A 27,675-nucleotide genomic window follows, 5' to 3' on the forward strand; every position below is an offset into this window, starting at 1 on the left:
TATTTATCCTTTGTCCTAAATCCATGCTATTGTGTGTTAACTATACTACAGCCATGTGCCACTGCTGTGGACGTCAATACTGCAGAACTCCCCAGCACCCCCTGCTTGATCATTCAAGGTAATGTTACTATGATATAATAAATAATAATAATTATGATTATAATAAGAATTACATTTGTATAGCCCTTTGTGTCTTAAGCAGATCGCAAAGTGCTCATAACACATAATGTTGTATCTGTTCATATCAGGTGACATGATGAAGCCCTCTGGATGGCTTATATCCATCGAGGGACATGTCGTGATGGGCCCACACCCTTTCTTTACACGGAGTAGCTGCTTTCTTCAGCAGCTATTACGTCTTCAACCTTGAGTATCCTGTGATGATGATTTCAAAACGTCTATTGCGAAATGCGAATGTATTGAATGAAGTAGATGAAATTTTCTTTAAAAGCAGAACAAAATGCTCTCAGGCCCTTAATTGAAAAGGATGTGTTTGTCATACTTGCAACAGGTTTTGGTTTTAATTTACCAACTGGCCAATTGCGTGAAGATGCATTTCAGTGGCGGCGCGCGTTGATATGGCCTCTCATAGTAGAAAATCAACCACTTTGCCTCAGGGAAACCTAACCTGAGGCACCTATCTTTGCTTATTAACAGGTGCTTCCTGGGCATCAATCCTGAAAGAGGCTCAAAGACCAAGAAGCGGACAACAATGAACCCTCATGTGAGCACCCTTTTGAGGAAACTTATTGACTTTGAGTGGGCATCATAGTTTCTGCATTTTAAGATGGCTTTTATGACTAGAAAGTTGAATTTCTTGAACTCTTGAAGTTCTTGGCATCTGCTGCACATTGAAAAATATTTGTTAATAAATATGCCATTGGGCTAACATTGAATTTACCTCAGAGTTGTTTGTTGGGTAGGGGGTTAATTGTACAATGATTGTAAATTCACAGTAAATGGAAGCTTCATCTGCATTACTTTTACAGTACGTTACTGGACAATTTTAGCATGACTTCCACAGTATACATTGTAAATTCACAGTAAATTATTGTCAACTTGTACATTACTTTCACAGTACACACTGTAAAAGTACAGGGCCTTGTTGTAATGATGTACAGCAAAAGATTGTAATTCCCCAGTAATGTACTGTAATATCACAATAATTCTTCTGCTGCATCGTCAGCTTTGTGACGGACGGTCTTTTCTGTCTTTGCAGCTCCATCAGTAAGGAGAGGGAGAACAAGTGTCCTGGGCCCTTCAGTGAGAGCAGCAGAGAGGGAGCATCACCTTCACCTGGAGTCCAACACCACGACAGACGGATAACAAAACTAAATCCAGCAGAAACGAGAAGATGACTCATGTTGTTTTCTTCTGTTTCTTCCAGCAGCTGAAACTGATGAACGGCCTGACGCTTCATTTCCACCTTCTCATGGTGACACACACTCACTTTCTACTTGGTGCTCCTCATGATAGTTTGGCTGAAACCTCGTCATGTCCCATCTGAATATATTTCATGTCCTCACTCTACAGATTTCCTTCTACAGTCCCGCAGCAGCCTTTCCCTCAGACCAGGTCAGCACATTCTTCTTCTTCTTCTTCTTCTTCTTCACATGCTCACACTAAATGAACTAACACTAAATACACTTGCTACTGTATCAGCTTCAGATTCTACTGATCCACTGCTCACACTGATATTACTGACATTACATCTGACCTGGACCTCATTAGACCTGGACTCCACTACATTTCAGGCCAAATGCTGCACTTTTTACTCACTCTGCACATTATTAACACAAACACACAGTAACTATCACATGTTGATGGATCATGTTAGCTTCAGATAGCCAGCGCTATATAAAGGATGCTTTATACTGTTACTGGGACTCGAACACAGTACTTTTACACTGTGCCACTGCTGCTTTTGCTTAGGGAAATGTTCAGAGTCCTTCTTCCACCGCTGCTTCACATCATCATCTCCATGGAAACACTCTGTTTGTTGAATGGATTATTGTTTCTTGTCTGCAGCTTCACTCACTGATGGATTTTCAAACTGTTCACTTGTCACAAACCTGTGGACTCATTTCTTCTTCTGTCTCTTCCAGGCTGTTGGGGACACGCCCTGAAGACTCGCTTCCAGCTGCTGCACCTGGAGGACAGCTGACACCACGAGTCCCAGCAGCACCTGTTCTGGACCAATAAAGACCTTGTGCTGTCAGTCATCTTCCAGGAAAACTTCAGCCACTTCCTGTTTCCCGCTCCATAACCCCCAGCTTCTACCTCTCCAGAACACCGGGAGGGGACACGGCCCCCTCCCGAACCCGACGCCGCGGGACCGGCTCCGGGTACCCGGCCGCACGCGGGATTCGAACCACCGCTGCGCCGTCTGCGCCTCGCGGTCGCCATCGAACCCCACGCCGCCGCCGAGTCCCCTTCACATCTGAACCTTTTCTCCGGGCGCTTTTATCTTCTCACTTTGGCTGTTGGACTTCAAAAGTCACTGAGCCTCATAAGGATCGAACCCACAACCTCAGAGCTTCTGAGCAGCCTTCTAACACTCTGAGCTGTTTGATCTGAGACACTGACTCTTTCTTTCTTACAGCTTTTCACTTTGTTGTTAAAGTTGAAATAATAATCTTATTATTGTAGTTCTTCAAACTAATCAGTAGAATTAATCCATTCTCAGATATTCTGAGTCAAATTTAACAAACATATTAAGGATTTCTAACAAATAGAATTTCATTTTGTGAAATAAAGCTGAATGATAAATTGTAAGTTGAATTTCTAGGCTTTTATTTTGGTATGTCCGAGTCAAACAGTCACTAAAGTGCCGTTCAGAGAATTGATGAAGTTACTATTTATTACTGCATCATTTTTTATAGTGTAGAATAACTAAAGGTGAAATATTCAGATGGAAATGATTTGAAACAGAGAAAAACTTTTTCTGATAAATAAATGTTTGATTTTCAAAGTTGCTGTCGAGTCTTTTTCTTTTAATCTAATATAAAAATCGATTTGACACAAAGATGAAGTGAACTTTTTATTTGGCTCCAATCAGACACAAACGCTCGTTCATCATTTATTCTGACTTTGATCCTCTTTATCTATCCTTCCTTCCTTCCTTCCTTCCTTCCTTCCTTCCTTCCTTCCTTCCTTCCTTCCTTCCTCCCTCGCTGCCTTCCTTCCTTTCTTCCTCCCTCGCTGCCTTCCTCCCTTGTTCCCTCCTTCCTTCCTTCCTTCCTTTCTTCCTCCCTCGCTGCCTTCCTCCCTTCCTCCCTCTGTTCCCTCTCTCTCTCTCTCTCTCTCCTCTCCCTCCCTTCCTCCCTTCCTTCCTTCCTCCCTCTGTTCCCTCCTTCCTTCCTTCCTCCCTTCCTTCCTCTCTCTCTCTCTCCCTCTCTCCTCTCTCCCCCTCTCTCCCTCCTCTCCCTCCCTCCCTCTCTCTCTCTCCCTCCCTCCCTCCCTTCCTCCCTCCCTCCTCTCTCCCTCCCTCCCTTCCTCCCTTCCTTCCTTCCCCCTCCCTCCTCTGTTCCCTCTCTCTTCCTCCCTCCCTCTGTTCCCTCCTCTCTTCCTCCCTCCCTCTGTTCCCTCCTCTCTTCCTCCCTCCCTCTGTTCCCTCCTCTCTTCCTTCCTTCCTCCCTCTGTTCCCTCCTCTCTTCCTTCCTTCCTTCCTCCCTCCCTCCCTCTGTTCCCTCCTCTCTTCCTTCCTCCCTTCCTCCCCTCTTCCTTCCTCCCTCCCTCCCTCTGTTCCCTCTCTCTCTCCCCCCCTTCCTCCTCCCCCCCCCTCACAGTTTGGGGGCCACTTTAACGCCTCCAGCCTTCTTGTGCGTCTCTCTAAGCCATGATATCAGGATGCTGTTTGTCTCCGCTGGCCTTTCCATCTGAGTCCAGTGTCCACACTCCTCGATGTGTCCTCTGCTCAGGTTCGGGATCTGCAGTCCACCAACAGAGACCGGGTCAGATTCATTTCCAATAATCTATAATCACTCTGTCTGTCTTCAGGAAGGACGCTGCTGTTTTTCTCACCAAGTCCTCCATCCCTTTGGAGAAGGCCGGCAGCAGAACCTGGTCTTTACCTGCCGTCACCATCAGAGCAGGCATCAGCAGCTGAGACACACACACACAGTGACAGACAGACTTTCTTTGTGCATCTCAGTCCTCTAAAGTGGAAATAAAAATCAGTCTTTGAACTTGAAGTCAAAGCATCAGTGAGCCTCTCTGCTGCACTGGGTCACATGTTCCTTCATCACCATGAACACACTCTGTACTTTATTCTGACTCAGTCCCACACACACCGTCCTGCTGCCCCAAACCCGCCACCTGTGGATTCATCCGCCGCTGAAAATAGTCCCTAACAAATGCACTGCTTCCTGTCTGTTGGATAAAAACCACAGTGAGCAGCTGCTTTAGGAAACAAAACCGCAACTAAATATCTGTGAGATGTTTTTAAAGATTTCCGTCTTCAGTAGGAAGCGACGGGCTCGGAGCTGAGGGCCACAGACAGGAAGTCAGACGCTACTAAGCCTGCAGAAACCTGACTTATACAGCAACATCAGAAACAGGGTCGGCACTTTTTAGGGGCAAATGTAAATTTCTCTTCAGCTGATCTTCGTCCAGCTGCTGCAGGAACACAAACACTGTGACAGATAATCCAGCAGCCTGATGGTGACTTTGATGTTCACCTATATTCTGACATTAAACCTTTTCCAGCAGGACGATACGATATGTCGGTTTCCAAGAAGTTTAAATGAGCTGAAAATGCTTTGCAGAACTCCAGGATGTGTAGAAACCCAGTTTTAGAGCCTGGTTTTGTTTTCTTAAATGTTTGTTTGAGATGCTGGCGTCTCATAATGCGCTCTGTAACGAACCTTTGCAGTGGGACGAGAACACATCCACCTCCAGTTCGCCTCCCCGTTACGATACCAGTTCAACGGTCTCCTGTGAAACCAAACACAAGACGGTGATCGACTCTGTATGAAAATGTTAGCGGCCTGTGAACAGATACCGTGTCCTGTTTTGAGCCACCTGAAGCCTCGCTCTCTGTACTGGCTGACGTAGTACTGCAGGTCGGCCTCCGTCAGCACGGAGCTCCGGGGAATCTGCTCCGGCAGACCCACAAACAGACCACCTGTAACGGGACGTGTCAGTATCTGCCGGGCTTTTTAATGAGCTCTTCAAATATCATTCGGGAGGAAGTCCCGGCTCAGACTTCAGGGTGGAGGCTCACCTCGAGCGCAGACTCCTGCGGTGCTGACGGCAGGACGCTTCGCCTGAAGACGGAAACACAACATTTCTTATGTGACACGAAGGGGATTTTTCTGCCTGTGCGGACTGGACTCGTGCGTGTGTGTCTACTCACCGCTTCACCGCTGCTGAAAAAGAAAATCTTAAAGGTCCTCTCCAAGTCTTTCTCCAGCTCGGCCTCCGCCGCGCCCTGCAACACACACAGGTGGACACTTTGCGTTTAGGTGGACAGATCCAGAGCTCTATCGTCATGCGAGTCCCACAGTCAAATCTCTGGCTCGTCTTCTTTAGCTGCCGTCTAGAAAAACACAAATACTTTGGTTTATTTAAATGATCCTTTTCACATTTCTGGTTGTGTCCAGATGAACTAAACTAGATCTAAAGTGTCTGTCAGTGAACTTTAAAGCTGTCTTCTGAACTTTGGACAGAGCCAGGCTAACAGTTTCCCCCCGCTTCCAGTCTTTATGCTAAGCTAGGCTAACCACACCAGGACATACACATAATGTTACTGAAATTCTTCACTCTCATAAAAAGCTGTGAATCTGGCTGGACAGCAGTCTCACTTTTACTTAAGTGAAGCTTCTGAGAAAGGAAGCAGGTGCTTCTCTTCCTTTAATGTGGGACTGTTGTTTTGTTTCTCCTTTCTGGAAATAAGCAGTCGTTTTGGAGAGTGGTTAAATAAACCGGAGCCAGAATCTCCTCTCTTCTCACGTTCTGGGCCTTTAAAGCGGGAATTCATTCGGTCGCAGGAATGTTGATGAATATTCACTGTTTTTATCAATATTTCAATCTTGTGGAAGCTTTGTTATTTGGAACCCAGAAATAGTGTTTTGAAGAAAACTCCCAATACAAGTGAACATATAAACAGTAAATAAGGCCAAAACATGGACATTCGCTGCTATATTTTAGGAAAAGTGTGTAATAACTGTTGTGTATTAGTTTCTTTTCATCACATTTACAGTTACAGCTGTATTCTTGCTGTGTTAGAAGATGTTCTGTTGAATTCTAATGAGCTGGATGATGGTTTGATGGTGATTTTGCTATTAAAATATAGATTTTATTCCAGGTGAGGATGAAAACATCATATTTTCCTTGATTGCATCTCCATTTAGTCTTTAATGGACCTTTCAAAGGAGACCAGAATTCTGCATCTAGGCCAAATGGTTGAGGAGTTTTTCCTGAGTCTGGTTTGTTATTTGAGACGTTTTTTCTGTTTCCAAGAGCTTCAGTTGTTCAGATGTGCTGCTTCATTTCTGCAGGATGTTTAGATTTCGTGCTCCTTATTTTATTGTGGCAGCTTTTTTCCTTTTACTGCTAATGTGCTCAGATTTGTTTGTTTTGTTCCTCATTGATTTTCTGTAATAACTCGTCTTGTGTTGCATTATGTTGTGTATCTGCTGGAAAACCAGCACAGCTGGAGACTCAGCCAGCAGAACACAACGCTGACACATCATCACCTTCTAAATATGAAACACTAGCTGACAGACAGTTGCCTGTTTGCACATGTGCAGTCATACATTTATATGTTTGTTTTTAACCCTTCCTTTTCTCTTCTAGCTGTCAGATAACTGTGAAGCAGCTGGTCTCTGACAGAAAGGGACAGCAGACGAAGATCTCATCATAATGGAATAAAGAGCTCAGCCTGTCGGCTCACGATATAACGTGCCGTGTGTCGTCTGTCGTATAAATATAAAGCCATCGTTGTGTTCACCAAACAAAGATCTGAACTGATCTGAAGTCCCGCCTGTGTCAGCGTGTTAGCATGCTGCAGACAGACTTACAGGTTTCTGGAAGTAGAGCTGGTAGTCAAATCTGGGTTCAGCCTTCAGTCTCTCTGCAGGAGTTACAGAAGGATCGGCGGGGAACAGAGGAGTGTTCAGAGACGCCGCAGCGCTTCACACACAACAACAAACAGGTTTTACTACAGCATCGAGCATCTGGGAGGCGCACCTGAACCTGTGCGTGTGCTCACCTGACTCTCTCAGGATGATACTGAGCCATGGTCCACACCAGAACGCCGCCCCAGTCGTGACCCACCAGGGTGACCTGAGGTATCGCCTGGAGAAGATATTATAGATCTGGGTTCTCCATCAGAACACGACGCGGACGACAAACTGAGATAATCGCCTGAATATCTGCAGCAAGTTTAAAGTCTCTGCAGGTTTATTTTGAACTAAAGTGAAGAGAAACTTTCAGACGTTACTGTAAATTAATGTCACTGTTTCTGGACTAAACAAACTTCCATCAACTCTTTTCATCATTTCATTTAATAGAAATTTGTGCCGCTGAGGTAAGAGTGCGTGTGATATGTTATTACTCACCATTTTGTCCAGAAATGTGATTAAATCCTTGAAGAGAGAGAAAACCTTTAATATTATTCTGTGTAAGCTGCATTACTGTTTGTGTGGCGGTGACACGATAACAAACAGAGGGAGAGATGGTTAAATCTGGTTAAATACAACCATTCTGTCTACATGATGTCACACTAAACCATTAAAGGCTTAAACAAGTCGACCAAGAACAATAAAAAATGCCTTCATGAAGCTAAAAAACTAGGCTTTGCTTTGGGAAACGCTTTGTTTACTTTCCGATGATGTAAAAACATGTAAAACCCTGAGGTCACGTGGAGCAGCGCAGTCATCCTCAACACTTAATGTGTGTTTCAGTAAATGTTTCTCTCCTTTTGTTCAGTGAAACCATGAAGATGAGCGTGTGTTGGTGAGTTTGTACCTGGCAGAGCTGCTCCTGAGAATATTCCTCTGTGTCTGTCGGCGGAGAAACGACAGGTAACCAGGTAAGAACATGAACCTTCAGAATCTGCTGGTTGTAAAATGCTTTTTATACACAGTAAAAGGTCAAAATGGAAAAGTCCTGACGCCAGACGGAGAAAATACTCCACTGCATTCAAAGCTTCCTTTAGTAAAAGCATGTAAGTTTTATCAGCAACATGAACTTTAGCTCTTTTACTGCTGGAGATGTTGAAGGTGGAGCTGGTTTTAACTCCTTTCTCTCCTGTTGGGGATTTAGTCTACAGCAATGCATCACGTCCCTCTGATCATCTGGGAGGTGTTGATACTGTTTGTCTGGCTATATGAATAATGGCTGTATCCTCATCTTCTCGCTCAGAAAGCCTTTCCTTCTCAGGTTTCTTCTTCTGTGACTGTGAGCGAGGCCCTTTTACCCTCTTAACCTCTAACTTAGACACATTAGACGCAGCAGCTTTTAGATTGTTTTAGTAGCAGAAAGGAGCAGAAAAAGTGCAGAACAGCCCTTTTTCATGTTTGACAGGAAAGTGAGGAGGTGAATCAGACGCACCTGTGAGGCGAGGGAAGGGGAAAGGAAACACAAGTTAGAGTGAGAGCGACTGAAGGAGGAGAAAAGTCTTTGTGGACATCTCCCCTCATTAAATTAAAGCTCTCTGGGCAACAATGTGCTGCAGGACGTGTGCTGATCCCTGGAGCGGGTTTGGATGGATCTTCTTCTTCTCTGTCTTTGAGCTGCTCCACGTGGACTGTGGACTTCCTGGTCTCTGCCGGACCTGCAGAAAGTGAAGTCTCCTTCCCTGCAGCTCTTCTCGTATCGTCCCGCCTCAGGTTAATGTGCGTCACCTCGTCTTCTACCGTTCAGCCAAACTCAGTCCACGTTTCTGCTCATTGTTTTTATTGACATGATTATTTGGGTTCAATACAAAAAGATTTCCTCGATGATGAAGCTGAAGTGCTCGTGTTTTCTCATGTCACTGTTTTTAAAGTCATGTTCAGGGTTCTGATTCTTATGATTATCAACTCTTATTTGGAATATTTGGACAAACCTACACGCAACAATTTAACTTAATATTTGACTTTTTCTCCAGATATTTCAGCCCGTCGTCGCCATATTTTAGTAAATATATAAAGTTTAGTTTCTATTGTGAGATATTTAACCGTCCTCGGACGTTTATATTTTATTTCCTGTTGTATGATCTGCACCTGTTCTGCTGATCTTTTGATTCTGCATTTATTTGACTACATTTTGTCTATTATACGTGTATCTGTTTAACTCTCATGGAAACATTTTTACTTTATCTTTTGATTATTTGTAATTTAAACTTGTTTCCATTCAGAGGAGCAGGATTTTTGGTTCCACGTTAAAAAGAGCGATTTAGTGTTGACCTTTGACCCACACACACCTGGGGGCGCTGTGGACTCTCCGTACCCCTTCATGTCCAGAGCCAACACCCTGAACCCTGCTGCTGCCACGGCCGGGATCTACCAGAGAGAGGAGAGGATGTTCAGGCACACGAGTGTTTGCTTTTAGTTTCAATATATAAACGTGTACAACATCCAAACTTTCAGGTGAAATCCAGTCTGAACACGTTACCTGGTACCTCCAGGAGTACCAGCTCTCAGGGAAGCCGTGACACAGCAGAACTGGTGGACCTGAGCCCATTTCAACATAATGAGTCCTCACACCAGGCTGACGCACACACAGAGGAATTATCATTAATGTCACGAGAAAGCAACGTTTCAGCTGCGTCTGACTTCCATCATTTCCTAAACAGACAGCAGGAGGAGAATTCTGTGTTGACCCCGATCCAGATCTTTACCCCGATGGTGACGTAACCATGAGACACTTCATCTGGGCTGCAGGAGGGCGGAGGACTCTCTGCTCCAGCAGCCTGAAACACATGGAAGTGTGGATGTTAGCGTGCTGATGTTAGCGCAGCAGCTGTCTGAGGTCAAACTGACTGATTCAGGCAGCAACATGACCTTTCCTCTGGCACCAGCTGCTGCTCCTGCATCACCCGCCGGTTCCAGCTTCTATGCACTAAAGCCTCATTTCTCTTTTCTTTACCTTAAAGACGCAAATTCTGTCATGATGGGGGGCAGCGGTTCCCGAGAAACGTGGAGTAGAACAACAGCTAAATGAATGAATGTGGGAAAGCTGTGATGCTGCGAGGCTGTCAAGATTCAGGTTAGCAAAATGAAATGCAAACAACAAGATGGAGAAGTTACAGAGTGAAAAAGCTCCTAGATCACTTTTCTTTAGCTTTTTGTTTCTCTGACAGTATAAGATCAAATAGTTCCGGGTCACACCTGAACTCCAGTGAAGTCGGCCAGTTTGTCCAGAGCGTCGGCCAGATTTTCCACCAAGACGGCCTTCATCCCCGCTCCCTCTGCTGCCTTCACACCTTCCTCATCTGCGTCCAACCACAGAGCCTGAAATCAGACCGACAGGCTGAGCGCGCTGTCCCGGACCAGGATTTACACTCGTGTGTGTGTGTGGGCGTGTCCTCGACCTGCTGCGATGTCACTCCCAGGTGCCGCAGAGCAGAGCTGAACGCGGAGGACTCGGGGACCCTGTGACCCGAGCGGCAGGACTGGAGGACCTGGTCAAAATGGCCGCCCAGCAGAGACAGAAGGCGGGCTGGACCGTCTCCAGCCGCGCTGTCATCTAGCCAGTGATTGGCCAGCACGGCCGTCAGTAACCCTGATGGGATGGAGGCGTAGAATCAGCCTTTGGTGATGTCATCGGGCGCCACAGCTGTGTGTGTTTCCCGTGCAGATGTGTTGATGCATAGTTACCACGGTGACGCAGACCGGCGGCTGCCTTCAGCACGGCTGGTTGGACGTCCATCATCGCCTCCCTGAGCTCCTCCAGCAGGCCTCTGACTGACCAATCGGACGGCAGAGTCACACCCCTGACCTGGGCCTCCTTCACACACTCCGCCTCAAAGGCTGCGATCATCTACACACACACACAGAGGATGGAGGAGGCAGTAAAGGGCCCATCCAAGGACTCTTCTTCACCTCCATGTTCAGTCACCTTCAGTAACAGCGAGGACAGAAGACATCAAATAAATCAAGAGATGATTTTGACCTCACCCACCTGAGACAGGGTCACCTCACCTCTCTCCGCCCGGCTCATGGCGCTGTCCCTTCGGGACGCCACGGCGGACAGAAAACCACTGAGAACCACAGAGAGACAAACAAGATGAAAGACGTGAAAAGAAGCGAGTCCACGTGAATGAGTCAGTAACATTAACACGAGTCTGTCTGGTGGCTTTAAAGGAGGTTAAACATGTGACAGATGCCACAGATCAGAGTTCGAGTGCTGTTTGTGTGGAGTAATGAAACCACAGGAGACTCAGCTCACACACACTGTGTCTTCACCAGCGCTGCACACTTATAATCTGCATCTAGTTCAGTCTGCAAATATAGTGAAGGCTGAGCCTGCACCTGATTGGGTGGCACAGCTGATACAGTATATGGCCAAAAGTAAATGGACAGTGAGTATTTTACTTACTCTCATCTTCATTCGCAGACACTTTTATCTAAAGCAGCTTTCATTTGGGGTTTCAGTGTCTTCCACATGTGGACGTCCGGGTCAATAGTGCTCCTTCAACTCTGTGTCCCTTTCCTGTTTCTACATGGCAGCGCCCCCGTGCACAAAGCAGCTCCAGAAAGAAACGGTTTGCTTGATTAAAGGATAGAACATTAAATTTATGGAGCAGATTAACAATTATTAACAACTTTGCAGCCATCTGTGTAAACCAGATTCTACAGTACTGTTGCAGATGTACATCTCAAATTAAAATGGATGGAAGCTGCCAAAAAGAAATTTACTCCCACATTTTTTATGAGCCATCAGGGGGAAGTTTTACAGCTTTACTGAGGACTGAACTGTTAAAATCCAGAAGGAAGCTGGTGACTGTTACTAGTTTGGTAGATGTGAATGGTGCTACATATTTAACCATTTAAGACAGAAGGCAGAGCTTAAAATAAGTGAACTGTGATCCCTGTAACACAAAAACAATGTGACTGATTCATCTTTGGCAGTGACCTATTAATCATGGGGGTTCAGCTGTCCATTTACTTTTGGCCATGTAGAACCTGCTGTCTGATCTTGTTTGCAGTTGCACAATGTGTTACAGAGTAACAGCAGTGTTCTTCTTTTAATAAGACTCATCAAACCTCTGCCACACCGACACACTCCAGGCACATTTCTTTCCTGCTTGGACAGATTATTTAACAGGTTTTAGAGATTTTAACGCAGGATGCACCGCAGTTTCCCTAAAACACCGAGTCATATTGCGTAATTTTTTACAGTGCAGAGATGTTGTCTTACCCAGGCAGGTGATGCAACTCCTCCAACCTGCGGAAAACATCACGAGGGCTGGAAGAGACAGCAACTCCCCAGAAGTTGAACAAGACGGCTTTCCTCTCAGCCATCTCCTCTGAGCCTGAGTGAAAGGAGCTTTAATGTTTCTGTCTCTGTCGTCCAGCAGGAATGTGTTTTCTCTGCTGCTGCTGCAGGAAGGCTCTGCTCACGCAACAGGGAAACTTTGCCCTTTGCACGGACTAACAGAAGCTCCGCCCACTTATCCTGCAAGTTCAGGCTTGACTGGGAGAAGGGACAAAGTGAAACTTCTCTGTGCCAATATGCAAACATCTTGATGCACATATGGAAAATATTTATAAGGAACTTACATCACCAACATTAATGTAGTTTGCTTGTGTGTTTCAGGCTCAAAGAGGACAAACTCTGGATAATTTAATATTTTGTATTTTATCATGTTTTGTTGAACAGTCTGGACACAAAATCTGATCTTCATGAAAAACAAAATGTCCCCTCAAATGTTTGCCATCTATTGTTGGTACGATTCCTTTGCTCAAAACAACCATTTGAATTATAACTTTTCCCCAACTGTAATACTTTCTTCTGAATGTAAAAATAATTGTTGCCATAGACAAAGACATAGATAGAGGAGCGGTGCTGTTTATTTCCACACTTGAAATTCAGCAAAGATAAAGTGCTTTAGGAGAACTTTTGATTCACTTCTGACTTAAAAGTTGCTCATTGTTTTGCTACAGTCCTCAAATGTTGTCTGTGATCAAACAGCCTGACAATCTAGTAAGACACAACAAGATACATGTCAGATCATCTCAGGCCAGAAGAAACGTGACAAACAGCTGACAAAGTTTTTTGTACTTGTCATGTCAAGGATTAAGCATTCCTTACTGCAGAAAATCAGAGGCTTTGTGTAACTTCTGGAAGAAGACAGTTCTCTGATAACATGTTGGCACAATAACATATATTAAAGAACTTGTGGGTAGCGTACGATTTTATAAAGTTTAAATGGATCGCTTTGTAGCATCCAAAGAGTTGTTTCACCGTCAGACACTTCAGTCTAAAGTCTTTCTCGTACTGTTAAAATGTTATTGCTTGGAAATTTGCTCTGCGAGCACAATGTTTAGGCTCCACCAGTGTTTGGTGAAGCAGCAGACGTGACGTGAAACAAACAGGAAGGTCATTAAATGAAGGTCTGTCAGCTCAGATCTCTCAGCTCTCTCTCTTCAGACGGCCGTCCTTCTCCAGGCCCAAGCAGACCAACGGCAGGGACCAAACCCCAGCGGAGGGGGTCGTCCGTGGGGACGCGGCCGTCCAGGGAGAGCCTCCCTCCTCTTCTGCCGATGGGAGCAGAGTCCCGGATACAAAGAGAGGCGGAGCACAGCAGAGCGCTTTGCCCTCTGGAGCCAGGGGCCCCGCTCTGGAACCTGCACTGTGCTGTGATCCCAGGAACAAAACTCTCCTACAGAAAACTCATATCACATTCTAGTTTTCAGCTTTTTAATACATCTGAAAAAGAGACACAATCACAATCACAATCAGTGTGTTTGAGCAGAATCTCAGCTGTCAAAGAAAAGAATGAGCTCCTTATTGATTCTGATCAGAAGAATTACACTTTAAAATACCTCACAGTCCCTCATTTGTACGTCTCTTTGGACAACAGCAACAACATTTGGTCTGCCAAACAAATAAATGTGAATGTAATTCTAGATTTCTTTCCAGAGTGAGAACAAAATCTCTGAGATAAAGGAAGGTCTGCTGCTTTCTCTCTTCAGACCCATGCAGTGGAAGAGAAACAACAACATACAAATACATCAATCCAAATATTCAACAAACATTTAGAGCTCAGACAAGTTTCCATTTTCATGCAGAGAAACAAAAGTCATCCTGAGCAGTGATAGCCTCCATGGCTAAACAGACACAGGAAGGAGCGCCGCCTAAAGAAACTCAAACATTTACACAGCAACTAATGACAAGACCTCAAAGTACCGCCCACAATGTTTGATTGACAGGTCAAGGCCACAACAATCAGCTCTCAGCAACAAACATGAAGACAAAATAAGTTGAAGGATTAAAAGACAGAATTTAACCCACTGTCCCTGAAATGACTTCTGACTATTTGACTTTACAGAACTCAGCAGAGTCTCCAGAAGACCAAGAAAACCCAAGTCCAGCACAGAGAGGCTGAGTGAATGTGGTCTGGACTCTGTGGAGGAGAGTCATGGTTTCAGAGATGCTGTAGAAGGACAGAATACCTGCACTGTGATCCAGGTACACTCCTAATCTGGAGGACCGAGGACCTGAGACGGGAGTTTGGACTTTGTTGAACCAAAAGTTATAACTGTTGTTCTGATAATGTAACGCCCAAGATTTATCATTAAACCCAAATCCACATTCAGTCCAGCTCCCTGCTCTGCTGATGTTCTTGTAGGCGACTGCTACGTTAACTCCTGTCCCTCTCCACTCCACCTCCCAGTAACAACGTCCAGTCAGACTCTCTCTACTCAGGACCTGAAGACATGTAGTGAATCTGTCTGGGTGACGAGAATAAGACTGTTGTTCTTTCATTACTGTTGCTTTTCTGTTCCCCTTAGATAATAACAGCTGTGTGTTTGCTGTGTTTGGATCCAGAGTGAGTTCACATGAATATTTTAAGAAGTCAGCTCTGGTCTTGGGCTCTGAGTCTGACAGTAAAACATCCACATCAGTCACTGTCTCTAAGATGTTTGTCCATGTCTCTGTCAGAACGTCCTGTAGTTTATCTCTGACTTCTGACACAGCCGCTGTCACATCCTCAAAGTAGCGCAGAGGACGGATGTTGATGCTGGATGAGTCTGTAGATTCACTGAGTGCTGACAGTGAGGGGTAGTTGTGTAGAAACTGGTTGTGATCCTCTGTGTGTGAGAGCTGCTTCAGCTCAGCGTCTTTCCTCTTCAGCTCAGTGATCTCCTGCTCCAGCTTCTCCTGAAGCTCTTTGACTCGACTCACTTCAGTGTCCTGCTGGGATCTGAGCTGCCGCTTCACATCAGACCTTCTTTTCTCCATCAGACGGATCAGCTCGGTGAAGATCTTCTCACTGTCCTCCACTGCTTTATCAGCAGAGCCATTGATAGCCTCCACCTCCTGCTGAAGCACCTTCACATCTTTCTGTCTGTCCTGGATTCTCTGCTGGATGTTTTGTCGACTCACCTCGAGCTCTCTCTGCCTCTCGGTCCTTTCTGCTGCAGCTGAGACTGTGTCGTGGCCTTTATGTTCATCCACAGAGCAGAGATAACAGATACTCTGCTGATCAGTACGGCAGAACATCTTCATCACCTCATCGTGACGAGAGCAGATGTTCTCCTGGAGCTTCTTGGAGGGCTCCACCAGCTTGTGTTTCTTTAACGGAGCCACATCATAATGAGGCTGCAGGTGTTTCTCACAGTAAGAGACCAGACAGACCAGACAGGACTTGAGGGCTTTCAGTTTTCTCCCAGTGCAGAAATCACAGGCCACATCTTCAGGTCCAGCATAGCAGTGATCAGCAGGAGCAGCTTGGAGTCCAGTCTTCTTCAGTTCCTCCACTAAATCTGCTAACATGGTGTTTTTCAGCAGGACAGGCCTCGGTGTGAAGGTCTGCCTACACTGAGGGCAGCTGTGGATTTTCTTCTCATCCTCTTCATCCCAGAAGCTTTTAATACAGTTCATGCAGTAGCTGTGTCCACAGGGAGTAGCCACCGGATCCTTCAGCAGATCCAGACAGATCGAACAGCAGAATTTTGCTCGGTCCAGCTGAACTCCTTTCTGCGCCATTTCACCTCTCAGTGGCAACGACTGTCTGAGTTTCACTTCCTCAGAAGTGCAACTAGTTTGAGCTCTGATCTAAACAGCATGTGTCTCTGCAGTTAATGGAGCCTGTCAGCTGCTGCACGTCAGCACATGTTGGTTACACCCATCTTCAAACTGGAGATCTGAAGGGGAGGGAACAAGGAAATATATGGACAGAGTGGAGCTCGCTGTGATTGGAGAGCAGGAGGAAGAGGGAGGGGTCATCAAGCTGTGACTCAGCTCTGTGGAATTGAACTTTGTTTCCTCATTTAGAGCGAAGCCTCAGTTAAAACCTGCTCCTGTCTGAAGACTGTAAAGTTTTTAGTTGTAAAATACTTCTTGGCTCCATATTTCTCCAACTCTTCCTCAAATTCTGTTCAATGTTTCTTTGACTGGTTAAAACCAGCTGACTGACAGTAATCAAACTAAAGTGTCCTAAAATCCTTAAACTGCTGTATCAAATGTGAGTTTTAAAACAAAACAATTACTAAAATATCAAACAGTCAAAATAATAATAATTTGAAAATTAGTACAATTATTTATCAGTCTGAGTTTCCACTGGTTGTCCTCACTTCATGGAGGAGACATATTTTGCAGCGATTACTTCCCATTTGGGCATTTCTCCCAGTAAATAGGGGAGTTTCTGTGTGTCTGATATGAATTCAAATTCTTGGTATATTTGGGAAATGTTTGCAAAGTGTTTTTGTCTTTAGGGCAGGAGGTTAGAAAGTGCAGCCCTGTCCTGTCAGATCAGAGTCTCTCCTCGTCATGTTCCTTTCACGGTCGGACCTCAAAATTGGTAAAGTTATTTAAGGATCAAACCCGAAACCTCAGACTCTCTGGAGAAGCACTCTAACACACTAAGCACGAGACAACAGCAGCATCTCAGAGGCTTCAGTGTGCAGAAATCTACAGCCATGGAAATATGAATGCATGTTTTCTAACGGTTGCCTTATTTGATGAGGAAGTAGGTGTTTGGTGTTTAAAAGCAAGTCACCTCCTCCAAAAGATGGATTCTCACTATGTAACACCGTAACGAAAGATCAGGTGTTCTCAACATTTGTTTTAACAACTTCACGGCTTCTGTGATAGTTGCAGCAGTGTCGCGTTGCTGCCACCTGCTGGACTGGACTGGTTCGTAGTGTAGTAGTTATGAAGTCTGTCCTACCAGGCTGCCGAGCAACGACTAGACGTAAACAGGAAAAAGGAAATATAGTTGGAGATGATAGAATCTTAATGGGTCCTGGGGCTCCTGGGTACTGACCTCCCCACAACTCCTACATAGGTCACGGCATAATGTACACTAAATCCATTAGCAACAATTAAAACGAGGACAATGCAGCCGTGTTCAGTTCAGGGGCAGAGTGTTGTGTGGGAGCTGGGAGCTCTCTTTGGCTTTACTACTTTTCAAACCTCTTACATGCAGAAAAAAATATTTATAACACAGCAAAAGAAAAGGGAAAAGCTCTGAACTAACTCTAAACTGTGCCACAAACACACGTTGTGATGATCTTTCAAAATAAAAACAACCTGAACAGATTTTCCAAAGTGAGTCCATTTATTTAGAAAAGTAAACAAGTCTACAGAAACAGTTTTATTACAGCAACTTTTTTTTAATAGTGTCTGGGCCCAGTGGAGGGATTACTGTGTTTCACCTTCGACCTCACACATGTCACACAGCGTCTCCTCGAGGCTAAAATGTCCTTGGCAACCACTGCTGCCGCACAGACAGGGCACTTCCTGTTTCCTCTGGGTGTCGGCGGAGTAGTTCCAGGTGAGCTCGGTGCCGGCCTTCACAGCCCTGACACAGACGAAACAAAAATCAGACGGCAACAAACAATAACAACCGTCGTTGTCATCATCATCATCATATGTTCCTCACCTGCTGGTGAAGAAGGCGACGACGGGGAAACCGGGGTCGTGGGAGTCGGTGAAGACGTTCTGGATGAACAGGTTTGGCTGGCAGCTGTGCTGTAGAGACAGGGTCAAAGGTCAAGTTAGGCCTGAGCGCTCTATCATTTCTACAGCAGCTCATCATCATCCTCAGGTTCCTCTTACGTTAATGAAGCGGCTCACGTTTCCCTCCTTGCTGGCGTCCAGGAAGGTGATGTCCTCCACCTTCATCGTTCTCTTTAAACTGTTGAAGCTGTTCGCCTCCGTCTCGGTACCGTTCACGCTTTGGACCGCCGCCGCCTCCTCAGGACTGGCTGCTGTCACGGCAATCTTCTGCTGAGCTGGAGACCGGTCACCTGCCGAAGGAGACGGCGGCTCCGGACCTCCTGCCGACACCGTCAGAACCTGTGAGTTCAACAAACATGAAGAGGTCAAATTTAACGACCATTGAACGGATGCTATTAGTGCTAATGCTACCTGTAAAGTGATGCTAAAGGATGCTAACGCTACCTGTAAAGTGATGCTAACGCTACCTGTAAAGTGATGCTAAAGGATGCTAACGCTACCTGTAAAGTGATGCTAAAGGATGCTAACGCTACCTGTAAAGTGATGCTAAAGGATGCTAACGCTACCTGTAAAGTGATGCTAAAGGATGCTAACGCTACCTGTAAAGTGATGCTAAAGGATGCTAACGCTACCTGTAAAGTGATGCTAAAGGATGCTAACGCTACCTGTAAAGTGATGCTAAAGGCTAACGCTACCTGTAAAGTGATGCTAAAGGATGCTAACGCTACCTGTAAAGTGATGTGATGAGAAATTCCTCGGGTCATGATGTTAGAACATTATAGCTTTAAACTTTACACAGCTCTTTGTTGGAACTGAATGATGCTAATTTATTCCGCCGTTTTTTGGCATCTATCTTCTCCGTTTTTCCTACAAACTTGGTTTTAACTTCAAATTGTACATCTTCTTCATGAGATGGGTGCAATTACCTGTGTTGCTGATATCTGTAATGGTTGATTTTATATTAATATTTTTATGCATTTTAAAATGACTGTCTTCCTATTAAGGGAAGGCTTTCAAGTTTCTTTGTCAATCATGTCTTATTCTGACAAAAAAATGGCTCCTAAGCACCAATCGAAATAATTGTGCTGTGAAAGACTTAATAGGTCAATAACTTTATAGCTGTGATGGAGCAGTGGATAAGATGCCTGCCTTTGGTGTGAGAGACCCGGGTTACATTTTTTTGTCAGAATAAGACATGATTGACAAAGAAACTTGAAAGCCTTCCCTTCACAGTGTATCCGAGCAGTCCGGTGGTTTAGGTCTTGCTCTTGCTCCGGATCCAGAGATTGATGGACAAAACCCTGCTCACATCATTTTGACGAAAAGGGGGTCAAACTTAACACATGTTTGCTGAACAAGTAGCAGCACATCATTGAGTCTCTTTAGCTGATGGAGCCGCACACTGCAGCGACAATAGCTGGCAGCTCTCACACGCATTTTCTTAAGGAAATGCCCGTTCTAATGCTACCCGTGACCAGGCGGAGAAGGATGCTCATGCTACCCGTGACCAGGCGGAGAAGGATGCTCATGCTACCCGTGACCAGGCGGAGAAGGATGCTCATGCTACCCGTGACCAGGCGGAGAAGGATGCTCATGCTACCCGTGACCAGGCGGAGAAGGATGCTCATGCTACCCGTGACCAGGCGGAGAAGGATGCTCATGCTACCCGTGACCAGGCGGAGAAGGATGCTAATGCTACCCGTGACCAGGCGGAGAAGGATGCTCATGCTACCCGTGACCAGGCGGAGAAGGATGCTCATGCTACCCGTGACCAGGCGGAGAAGGATGCTCATGCTACCCGTGACCAGGCGGAGAAGGATGCTCATGCTACCCGTGACCAGGCGGAGAAGGATGCTCATGCTACCCGTGACCAGGCGGAGAAGGATGCTCATGCTACCCGTGACCAGGCGGAGAAGGATGCTCATGCTACCCGTGACCAGGCGGAGAAGGATGCTCATGCTACCTGTAACTGAACCAGACTCTGACCTTGTCTTTTTCCTGTGGTGCGGTGGCGTTGGTGTCGGCGGATCTCTGGATAACCGTGACGTGCGAGGTGGGCAGTTCCAGCAGGGTGCTCCGCCCCTCCAGCACCGGCGGGGCCAGCCACTCAGTGACGACCTCCACCTCGTCGTCTGAGGGGATGTCCGCCCTCGTCAGCTTCGGTGGCGGAGGCTCGGCGTGACTCTGAACCCTCCGCAGGATTACACCTGAACACATTTCACTTTTACTCCACATGTTCACCATCCTCATCCTGTGACTCGTCCTACAGCGACGCCGTCTCACCTGCGTAGATGCACACGAACGTGCCGCGGTCCAGGTCGTCGCGGCACCGGACGCCCCAGCCGCGGCCCTCGGTCTGAAAGACCTGGAGGCGGACTCTGATCCCTCTCTGGACCAGCCGGTTCTGGCAGCGAGCCCGATCACAACCACACCACGGACCACACTCGTAGAGTCTGCAAACACACGTTCATGTATTTATTACGCCACATGTCATCAGCTGATCCTGAGATGCACCGCTCAGATACGTGACACCAGTCAACAGCAAACTTTATTGGCCGCCTCACCCTGACGGTACGGGCTCATTCAGCCTGTGATGGGTGTAAGGGCGCCCCCCTGTGGTCATGGCGATACAGGCGCAGCTTTGTGCGTCGGTGCAGCCGTCGGTGCAGTCGCAGCAGGCGTCGAACAGCGTCGGGCCGCGGCTCAGGAAGCAGCCGTGTGGCCAGCGCTCCTTCCTGTAGCGGAAGTCGGCGGGCCGGGCGCCGCCCTCCCCGGCGCACAGCTCCACCGGTGTGGGTTCCACGCCCCGACTCAGGTCCAGCTCCGGCCGCCGGGGGCCCGTCGCCAGGGGTGGGTCCAACTCAACGGCTGGGTTAAAGGTGAAGAAGTCGACCTGCAGGAGACGGGAAGACGGATCCTCAGGAGCCTGAACGCCTCGTCACTTTTCAGATCAGACTTTATCAGATAAATTTCAGTAAAGTACTTTTACTTCGATACGCTTCACACGTTCAGCTGGAAATACTTCTGTACTGCAGTCGTGTTTTAATAGCAGAGTATTTTTAGATTGTTGTACTGGTACTTATCCGAGTACCCTGAACGCATCATAACAGACCAGCTGACCTGCAGGACGTCGAAGCTCTCTGTGGCCAACAGGAAACGCATCACGTCGTCGTGGTTACGGAGGCTCAGTCCACACGGCGCCTTGTAGACGACGTCCCAGTCCTCCACGTCCTCGGAGACCGAAAACTCCGCCCCCTCGGCGTCACTGGTCCCGACCCCCCTCGATGACATCAGCGGCACGGCGGTCAGCCTCTTAAAGCCGCAGAGCAGCGGGACCTTCAGGGGGTTCTCACCCCAGAAGAGAGGCGTGGAGTGAGGCATGCTGGGTAAACTGGACAGACAGGCCTGGAAGGAAACAACAAGAAAATCTAAACATCCGGTTTGAAATTAAATAATTATGAAAACTTTATTAATCTTCATATACTTTACAGTGTGTGTGTGTGTAGTACAGTGTGTGTATTGTGTGTGTGTGTGTAGCACAGTGTGTGTATTGTGTGTGTGTGTGTAGTACAGTGTGTGTGTGTGTAGTACAGTGTGTGTGTGTAGTACAGTGTGTGTGTGTAGTACAGTGTGTGTATTGTGTGTGTGTGTGTGTAGTACAGTGTGTGTATTGTGTATGTGTGTGTATTGTGTGTGTGTGTGTATTGTGTGTGTATTGTGTGTGTAGTACAGTGTGTGTATTGTGTGTGTGTGTGTAGTACAGTGTGTGTATTGTGTGTGTGTGTGTAGCACAGAGTGTGTATTGTGTGTGTGTGTGTAGTACAGTGTGTGTATTGTGTAGTACAGTGTGTATTGTGTAGTACAGTGTGTGTATTGTGTGTGTGTAGTACAGTGTGTGTATTGTGTGTGTGTAGCACAGAGTGTGTATTGTGTGTGTGTGTAGCACAGAGTGTGTATTTGTGTGTGTGTGTGTGTATTGTGTGTGTGTATTTTGTGTGTGTGTGTGTATTGTGTGTGCGTGTAGTACAGTGTGTGTATTGTGTGTGCGTGTAGTACAGTGTGTGTATTGTGTGTGCGTGTAGTACAGTGTGTGTATTGTGTGTGCGTGTAGTACAGTGTGTGTATTGTGTGTGTGTAGCACAGAGTGTGTATTGTGTGTGTGTGTGTAGCACAGAGTGTGTATTGTGTGTGTGTAGCACAGTGTGTATTTTGTGTGTGTGTGTGTGTATTGTGTGTGTGTATTTTGTGTGTGTGTGTGTATTGTGTGTGTGTATTTTGTGTGTGTGTGTGTATTGTGTGTGTGTGTGTGTAGTACAGTGTGTGTATTGTGTGTGTGTGTAGTACAGTGTGTGTATTGTGTGTGTGTGTAGTACAGTGTGTGTATTGTGTGTGTGTGTAGCACAGAGTGTGTATTGTGTGTGTGTGTAGTACAGAGTGTGTATTGTGTGTGTGTGTAGCACAGTGTGTGTATTGTGTGTGTGTGTGTAGCACAGAGTGTGTATTGTGTGTGTGTGTGTAGTACAGAGTGTGTATTGTGTGTGTGTAGCACAGTGTGTGTATTGTGTGTGTGTGTGTAGCACAGAGTGTGTATTGTGTGTGTGTGTAGTACAGTGTGTGTATTGTGTGTGTGTAGTACAGTGTGTGTATGTGTGTGTGTGTGTAGTACAGTGTGTGTGTGTGTAGTACAGTGTGTGTGTGTAGTACAGTGTGTGTATTGTGTATGTGTGTGTATTGTGTGTGTGTGTGTATTGTGTGTGTATTGTGTGTGTAGTACAGTGTGTGTATTGTGTGTGTGTGTGTAGTACAGTGTGTGTATTGTGTGTGTGTGTAGCACAGAGTGTGTATTGTGTGTGTGTGTAGTACAGTGTGTGTATTGTGTAGTACAGTGTGTATTGTGTAGTACAGTGTGTGTATTGTGTGTGTGTGTAGTACAGAGTGTGTATTGTGTGTGTGTGTAGCACAGTGTGTGTATTGTGTGTGTGTGTGTAGCACAGAGTGTGTATTGTGTGTGTGTGTAGTACAGTGTGTGTATTGTGTGTGTGTAGTACAGTGTGTGTATTGTGTGTGTGTGTAGTACAGTGTGTGTGTGTAGTACAGTGTGTGTGTGTGTAGCACAGTGTGTGTATTGTGTGTGTGTGTAGTACAGTGTGTGTATTGTGTGTGTGTAGTACAGTGTGTGTATTGTGTGTGTGTGTAGTACAGTGTGTGTGTGTGTAGTACAGTGTGTGTGTGTGTGTAGCACAGTGTGTGTATTGTGTGTGTAGTACAGTGTGTGTATTGTGTGTGTGTGTGTAGCACAGTGTGTGTAGCACAGTGTGTGTATTGTGTGTGTAGTACAGTGTGTGTATTGTGTGTGTGTGTAGCACAGTGTGTGTAGCACAGTGTGTGTATTGTGTGTGTGTGTGTAGCACAGTGTGTGTAGCACAGTGTGTGTATTGTGTGTGTGTGTGTAGCACAGTGTGTAGTACAGTGTGTGTGTGTGTAGTACAGTGTGTGTGTAGTACAGTGTGTGTATTGTGTGTGTGTGTGTAGTACAGTGTGTGTATTGTGTATGTGTGTGTATTGTGTGTGTAGTACAGTGTGTGTATTGTGTGTGTGTGTGTAGTACAGTGTGTGTATTGTGTGTGTGTGTGTAGCACAGTGTGTGTATTGTGTGTGTGTGTGTAGCACAGAGTGTGTATTGTGTGTGTGTGTAGTACAGTGTGTGTATTGTGTGTGTGTGTAGTACAGTGTGTGTATTGTGTGTGTGTGTGTGTGTGTGGTACAGTGTGTATTGTGTGTGTATTGTGTGTGTGTGTAGTACAGTGTGTGTATTGTGTGTGTGTATTGTGTGTGTGTGTGTAGCACAGTGTGTGTATTGTGTGTGTGTGTGTATTGTGTGTGTGTAGCACAGTGTGTGTATTGTGTGTGTGTAGCACAGTGTGTGTATTGTGTGTGTGTAGCACAGTGTGTGTATTGTGTGTGTAGTACAGTGTGTGTATTGTGTGTGTGTGTAGCACAGTGTGTGTAGCACAGTGTGTGTATTGTGTGTGTGTGTGTGTAGCACAGTGTGTGTATTGTGTGTGTGTGTGTGTGTGTGTAGCACAGTGTGTGTATTGTGTGTGTGTAGTACAGTGTGTGTATTGTGTGTGTAGTACAGTGTGTGTATTGTGTGTGTAGTACAGTGTGTGTATTGTGTGTGTGTGTGTAGCACAGTGTGTGTAGTACAGTGTGTGTATTGTGTGTGTGTGTGTAGCACAGTTTGTGTAGCACAGTGTGTAGTACAGTGTGTGTGTGTGTAGTACAGTGTGTGTATTGTGTGTGTGTGTGTGTAGTACAGTGTGTGTATTGTGTATGTGTGTGTATTGTGTGTGTGTATTACAGTGTGTGTATTGTGTGTGTGTGTAGTACAGTGTGTGTATTGTGTGTGTGTGTAGCACAGAGTGTGTATTGTGTGTGTGTGTAGCACAGTCTGTGTATTGTGTGTGTGTGTAGTACAGTGTGTGTATGTGTGTGTGTGTGTAGTACAGTGTGTGTATTGTGTGTGTGTGTGTGTGTGGTACAGTGTGTATTGTGTGTGTGTGTGTGTGTGGTACAGTGTGTATTGTGTGTGTGTGTGTGTGTGGTACAGTGTGTATTGTGTGTGTGTGTATTGTGTGTGTGTGTAGTACAGTGTGTGTATTGTGTGTGTGTATTGTGTGTGTGTGTAGCACAGTGTGTGTATTGTGTGTGTGTGTATTGTGTGTGTGTAGCACAGTGTGTGTATTGTGTGTGTGTAGCACAGTGTGTGTATTGTGTGTGTGACCTTGCAGCAGAGGTGGGGCTGGTACTGCAGCTGGACGGGGGTCAGAGGAGGCAGCAGCTCCTCTCTGCCAGCGGGGGGCGCTGCAGAGCTGGACAGCCCGTTGAAGGGCAGCAGGGGGGAGGAAGAGGGGGAGGAAGAGGGGCTGTGGTGGGAGAACTCGGACGGCAGCAGCAGCTCCACTGGACAGGAAGACACTTCCAAAATAAGAGCTCATAAACACTGTCCAGGCTTCAGATTCTTTACAGGTGAAATATTTAAACTCTAGAAGATTCTTCATGTGTACTACAGTCATTTTAGGAGTTTACCCAACGAAAAATACATAAAACAAAAGAAGTTGTTCCATAAAGTGCATCTGATGACGAAGCTGACCGTAACGCTCGAGGAAAGAGCTTCAGTATATTAAATAAACTTTGTCCAGAACACGTGAAGCTTATTTTCTGGCACAACTTCACGGTGACTTCCAAAGTCTGGAGAGTTCAAAACTCCTGCAACACTTGAAAAACTTCACTGTGAAAAACTCATAGACTCCACTATAAAGACTGAGAGGTCCTGTAGTTCTGACCTCTTTGAAATTTTACATTCACAAGTTTAAATTCTGATTTAAAGGATTTCAGAAATGTAAAGATGTTTGAACTCTTTAAGCCACACACTCTTGTTTCTTTTTCTTTTCAGAAGATATTAACCTTATTCTCCACTGTTCTTTTTAAACTTTCCTGCACGTTACTTTTTCCAGACTCCTCTGTAGATTTTTCAGACATCCGAGCACAAATATCTAGATGTTTATTATGATAATAAATGGTTTTAATCTCCCACACATGCATCTTACAACACTTGTTGTTGCTGTTCGGTCCAAACTCCTCCCCAGAAAGTTGGACAGCAAACATCTCAAACAGGAAGTGAACTAACTGGTTCTACCTGCACTCATATTATTGCTCCTTTATAAATAATCCCTGCTTGTTGTTGGATCACACACACGTGAACATGCATTTAAGTTTAAAAGTAAAGTAGTGGTTTCAGTGTAAAGTCTGCGTTTACCTGAGCCGATGACCACCTGGACCACAGACGAGTCCGGCGTGGAGGCCGGAGGACAGCAGTCCAGAGACTCCAGCAGCTTGAAGGCCTGAACATATTCTGATCAACACACGGCAGGAAGACACCGTCATCACAACCTGAAGCTCACATCCTCTTCATTACCACCAAAGAAGAGATCGATCAAAAAGTGAAACCTTTATCGGTCGCTGTGTTCTTCTTCAGGACTCTCTTCAGGTAATCCAGATATGCGTATACTCCATTAAAAACCTGATCCACGTCTTCCCCGGCCCAGAAGGTTTTGGCCCGCTCTGAAAAACACACCAGGACAAACTCTCATCACTTTATAAATGTTAGAAATACAGAAGGCTTTCTACATCCAGACCACGAAAGACCTGGTCTACATTAACAACCAAGGCGTGCCAAACCTGGACTAGATCCACATGGGGACTCTGTTTCAAACCCGGTTTCAGGTTTGGAAAACCTTTATTCAACATGTGAACGCTGAAAAAGGATCAATCTCTGTGATTTTTCTCCATGCAGACCACATCATACGTAGTCTAGCTCCAAAACCACCATACGCATGTGTATCAGATCTGGACTGGATCCACATGGGGACTGTTTATAAGCCAGTTTCAGGTTTATTCTAATGAAATGCAGTAATGTTGCAGAATCAACGTGTCCAGCTTCTGATGAAACTACTGCAAAACAACAAAAAACAAACTGTGAGGTTCAAACAAACACTTATGAGTCAGTAACAATAAAAACATTTGTTCTCACCGACTTCTTGCGGATCTAAAGGATCCTCTTCCATCTCCAGTTAGCGTTAGCCTGCTAGCACCCAGCTAAGCTAGCTCGGCTGGCTAACAACAAAGAGGGGGAAGCTAACTACTAATCTAAACTTTCAGAGAGAGCTAAAGGCGGAGTGCTTCTACTTAAACACCAGCAGAGAAGTTAAGCTCCGCTAACGTGAGCTCCGTCTGAACTGAACAAAGTTCACGTTGTTGTTCATTCAGCTAACGAGCAGTAACCTCAGCTAGGTTAGCTTCCCGCGGAATGAACGATGCTAACAGCCGTTAACCGGCCGCGCCACATCACGACATCAGGGCCGTTCCCCAAAGACTTTCACCTTTCATTGTGCTTTTAACGTTTAAAGGTGACTAACAGCACAAACACAACCTCAAACATTCACATGCCGCTTCGCATTTTGTACTGATTTACATTGTACGTGAATATTGGCCCACAACAGCTGCCGTAGACCGTATTTACGTAACATTTCCCCTGAGTTTAGTCTTCCAGACAGTTTTCCGGGTCTTAAACTGAATCTTCTCGTGTTTATTACAAGAAAACTTTACTTGGCTTATTGTTGAACATAAACCGGCTTGTTTATAAAGCGTCACGTACATAATTGGCTTGCAGACCGCAGTCCGCCTGCCTGGGAGTCCAACCTCAGGGTTAAAAACATGATTAGCTTCGCTTTTTGAATTGACCCACATGCGCCACCGTACTACCCTACCGGTTATGAGGATAATAACAAACAAACTTGACACGTTTCACAACTCTGCTGTTATAAGTCAGTAACAACAAACATCACATGTGTATAAACCTCCATCAGTCCGGAAACGTGTCATGGAACATAAACCGGCTGTGACAGGAGCGGTGTTAGCATGACGATGCTAACGTTAGCCACTTCCTGTGCGGTTTTGTAACAGCGTGAAAATGAACTTGTGTAACTTTAACTGAGC

At 45.7% G+C, this 27,675-nt stretch overlaps 4 protein-coding genes, 1 long non-coding RNA gene and 1 pseudogene across 13 annotated transcripts in view; 2 read left to right on the plus strand and 4 right to left on the minus strand.

The window, feature by feature from the left end:
- Positions 1-27,675, minus strand: part of LOC119887775 — an 878,746-nt pseudogene that overhangs the window by 71,141 nt on the left and 779,930 nt on the right.
- LOC119889520 (NLR family CARD domain-containing protein 3-like) overlaps positions 1-27,675 on the plus strand; it is a 237,846-nt gene that overhangs the window by 32,847 nt on the left and 177,324 nt on the right.
- LOC119916825 lies at positions 52-2,971 on the plus strand. The gene is made up of 5 exons (XR_005447176.1): positions 52-118; positions 249-724; positions 1,220-1,435; positions 1,534-1,575; positions 2,106-2,971. It is a non-coding gene; the product is annotated as an uncharacterized LOC119916825 (long non-coding RNA).
- Positions 3,752-12,572, minus strand: LOC119901244 (bifunctional epoxide hydrolase 2-like). Of its 8 annotated transcripts, none has more exons than XM_038716941.1 (18): positions 12,349-12,571; positions 11,110-11,188; positions 10,806-10,968; positions 10,520-10,710; positions 10,317-10,439; positions 9,827-9,898; positions 9,601-9,696; positions 9,410-9,488; positions 7,972-8,006; positions 7,563-7,589; positions 7,214-7,299; positions 7,023-7,134; positions 5,357-5,431; positions 5,225-5,267; positions 5,023-5,125; positions 4,866-4,935; positions 4,024-4,104; positions 3,752-3,929 (listed from the first exon to the last, which is right to left on the minus strand). In XM_038716941.1, exons 1-18 carry the CDS (start codon positions 12,450-12,452, stop codon positions 3,783-3,785), a joined length of 1,686 nt encoding a protein of 561 aa, XP_038572869.1. In that variant the 5' UTR covers positions 12,453-12,571; the 3' UTR covers positions 3,752-3,782. The 8 variants fall into 8 exon arrangements, 6 of the variants coding, with proteins under 6 accessions (XP_038572869.1, XP_038572793.1, XP_038572998.1 ...); XR_005444228.1 differs by having other exon boundaries at positions 3,861-3,929; positions 4,024-4,157; XM_038716865.1 differs by having other exon boundaries at positions 4,866-5,125.
- LOC119904194 (tripartite motif-containing protein 16-like) lies at positions 12,980-16,210 on the minus strand. Its single transcript, XM_038720713.1, has one exon. The coding sequence runs from the start codon at positions 16,141-16,143 to the stop codon at positions 14,467-14,469; it is 1,677 nt and encodes a 558-aa protein (XP_038576641.1). The 5' UTR covers positions 16,144-16,210; the 3' UTR covers positions 12,980-14,466.
- LOC119900845 (histone-lysine N-methyltransferase SETDB2-like) lies at positions 17,698-27,204 on the minus strand. Of its 2 annotated transcripts, none has more exons than XM_038716158.1 (11): positions 26,711-27,204; positions 26,128-26,241; positions 25,937-26,032; positions 24,902-25,095; positions 21,238-21,522; positions 20,682-21,010; positions 20,401-20,570; positions 20,104-20,324; positions 18,217-18,456; positions 18,041-18,129; positions 17,698-17,959 (listed from the first exon to the last, which is right to left on the minus strand). In XM_038716158.1, the coding sequence occupies exons 1-11, from the start codon at positions 26,742-26,744 to the stop codon at positions 17,800-17,802; spliced, it is 1,932 nt and encodes a 643-aa protein (XP_038572086.1). In that variant the 5' UTR covers positions 26,745-27,204; the 3' UTR covers positions 17,698-17,799. The 2 variants fall into 2 exon arrangements, with proteins under 2 accessions (XP_038572086.1, XP_038572168.1); XM_038716240.1 differs by having other exon boundaries at positions 24,902-25,080; positions 26,711-27,201.

This window comes from Micropterus salmoides, unplaced genomic scaffold (assembly GCF_014851395.1).
Source record: "Micropterus salmoides isolate LMB-PRFRI ecotype aquatic unplaced genomic scaffold, ASM1485139v1 Ms_hic_scaffold_1, whole genome shotgun sequence".
Lineage (NCBI taxonomy): Eukaryota > Metazoa > Chordata > Actinopteri > Centrarchiformes > Centrarchidae > Micropterus > Micropterus salmoides.

What these genes read in the sequence shown, in the direction of transcription:
- LOC119901244 (XM_038716865.1), bottom strand. Translation starts at nt 12,452, where the DNA reads ATGGCTGAGAGGAAAGCCGTCTTGTTCAACTTCTGGGGAGTTGCTGTC. An exon ending in CCGACTTCACTGGAGTTCAG is followed by an intron (nt 9,899 to 10,316) that starts GTGTGACCCGGA and finishes CATGTGTTTCAG; the next exon opens with GCTGCTGGAGCAGAGAGTCC. An exon ending in CCAAAGGGATGGAGGACTTG is followed by an intron (nt 3,930 to 4,023) that starts GTGAGAAAAACA and finishes GGTGGACTGCAG; the next exon opens with ATCCCGAACCTGAGCAGAGG.
- LOC119904194 (XM_038720713.1), bottom strand. Translation starts at nt 16,143, where the DNA reads ATGGCGCAGAAAGGAGTTCAGCTGGACCGAGCAAAATTCTGCTGTTCG.
- LOC119900845 (XM_038716158.1), bottom strand. Translation starts at nt 26,744, where the DNA reads ATGGAAGAGGATCCTTTAGATCCGCAAGAAGTCG. An exon ending in AGCCCCACCTCTGCTGCAAG is followed by an intron (nt 21,523 to 24,901) that starts GTCACACACACA and finishes GTTTCCTTCCAG; the next exon opens with GCCTGTCTGTCCAGTTTACC. An exon ending in AATGAGCCCGTACCGTCAGG is followed by an intron (nt 20,571 to 20,681) that starts GTGAGGCGGCCA and finishes GTGTGTTTGCAG; the next exon opens with ACTCTACGAGTGTGGTCCGT.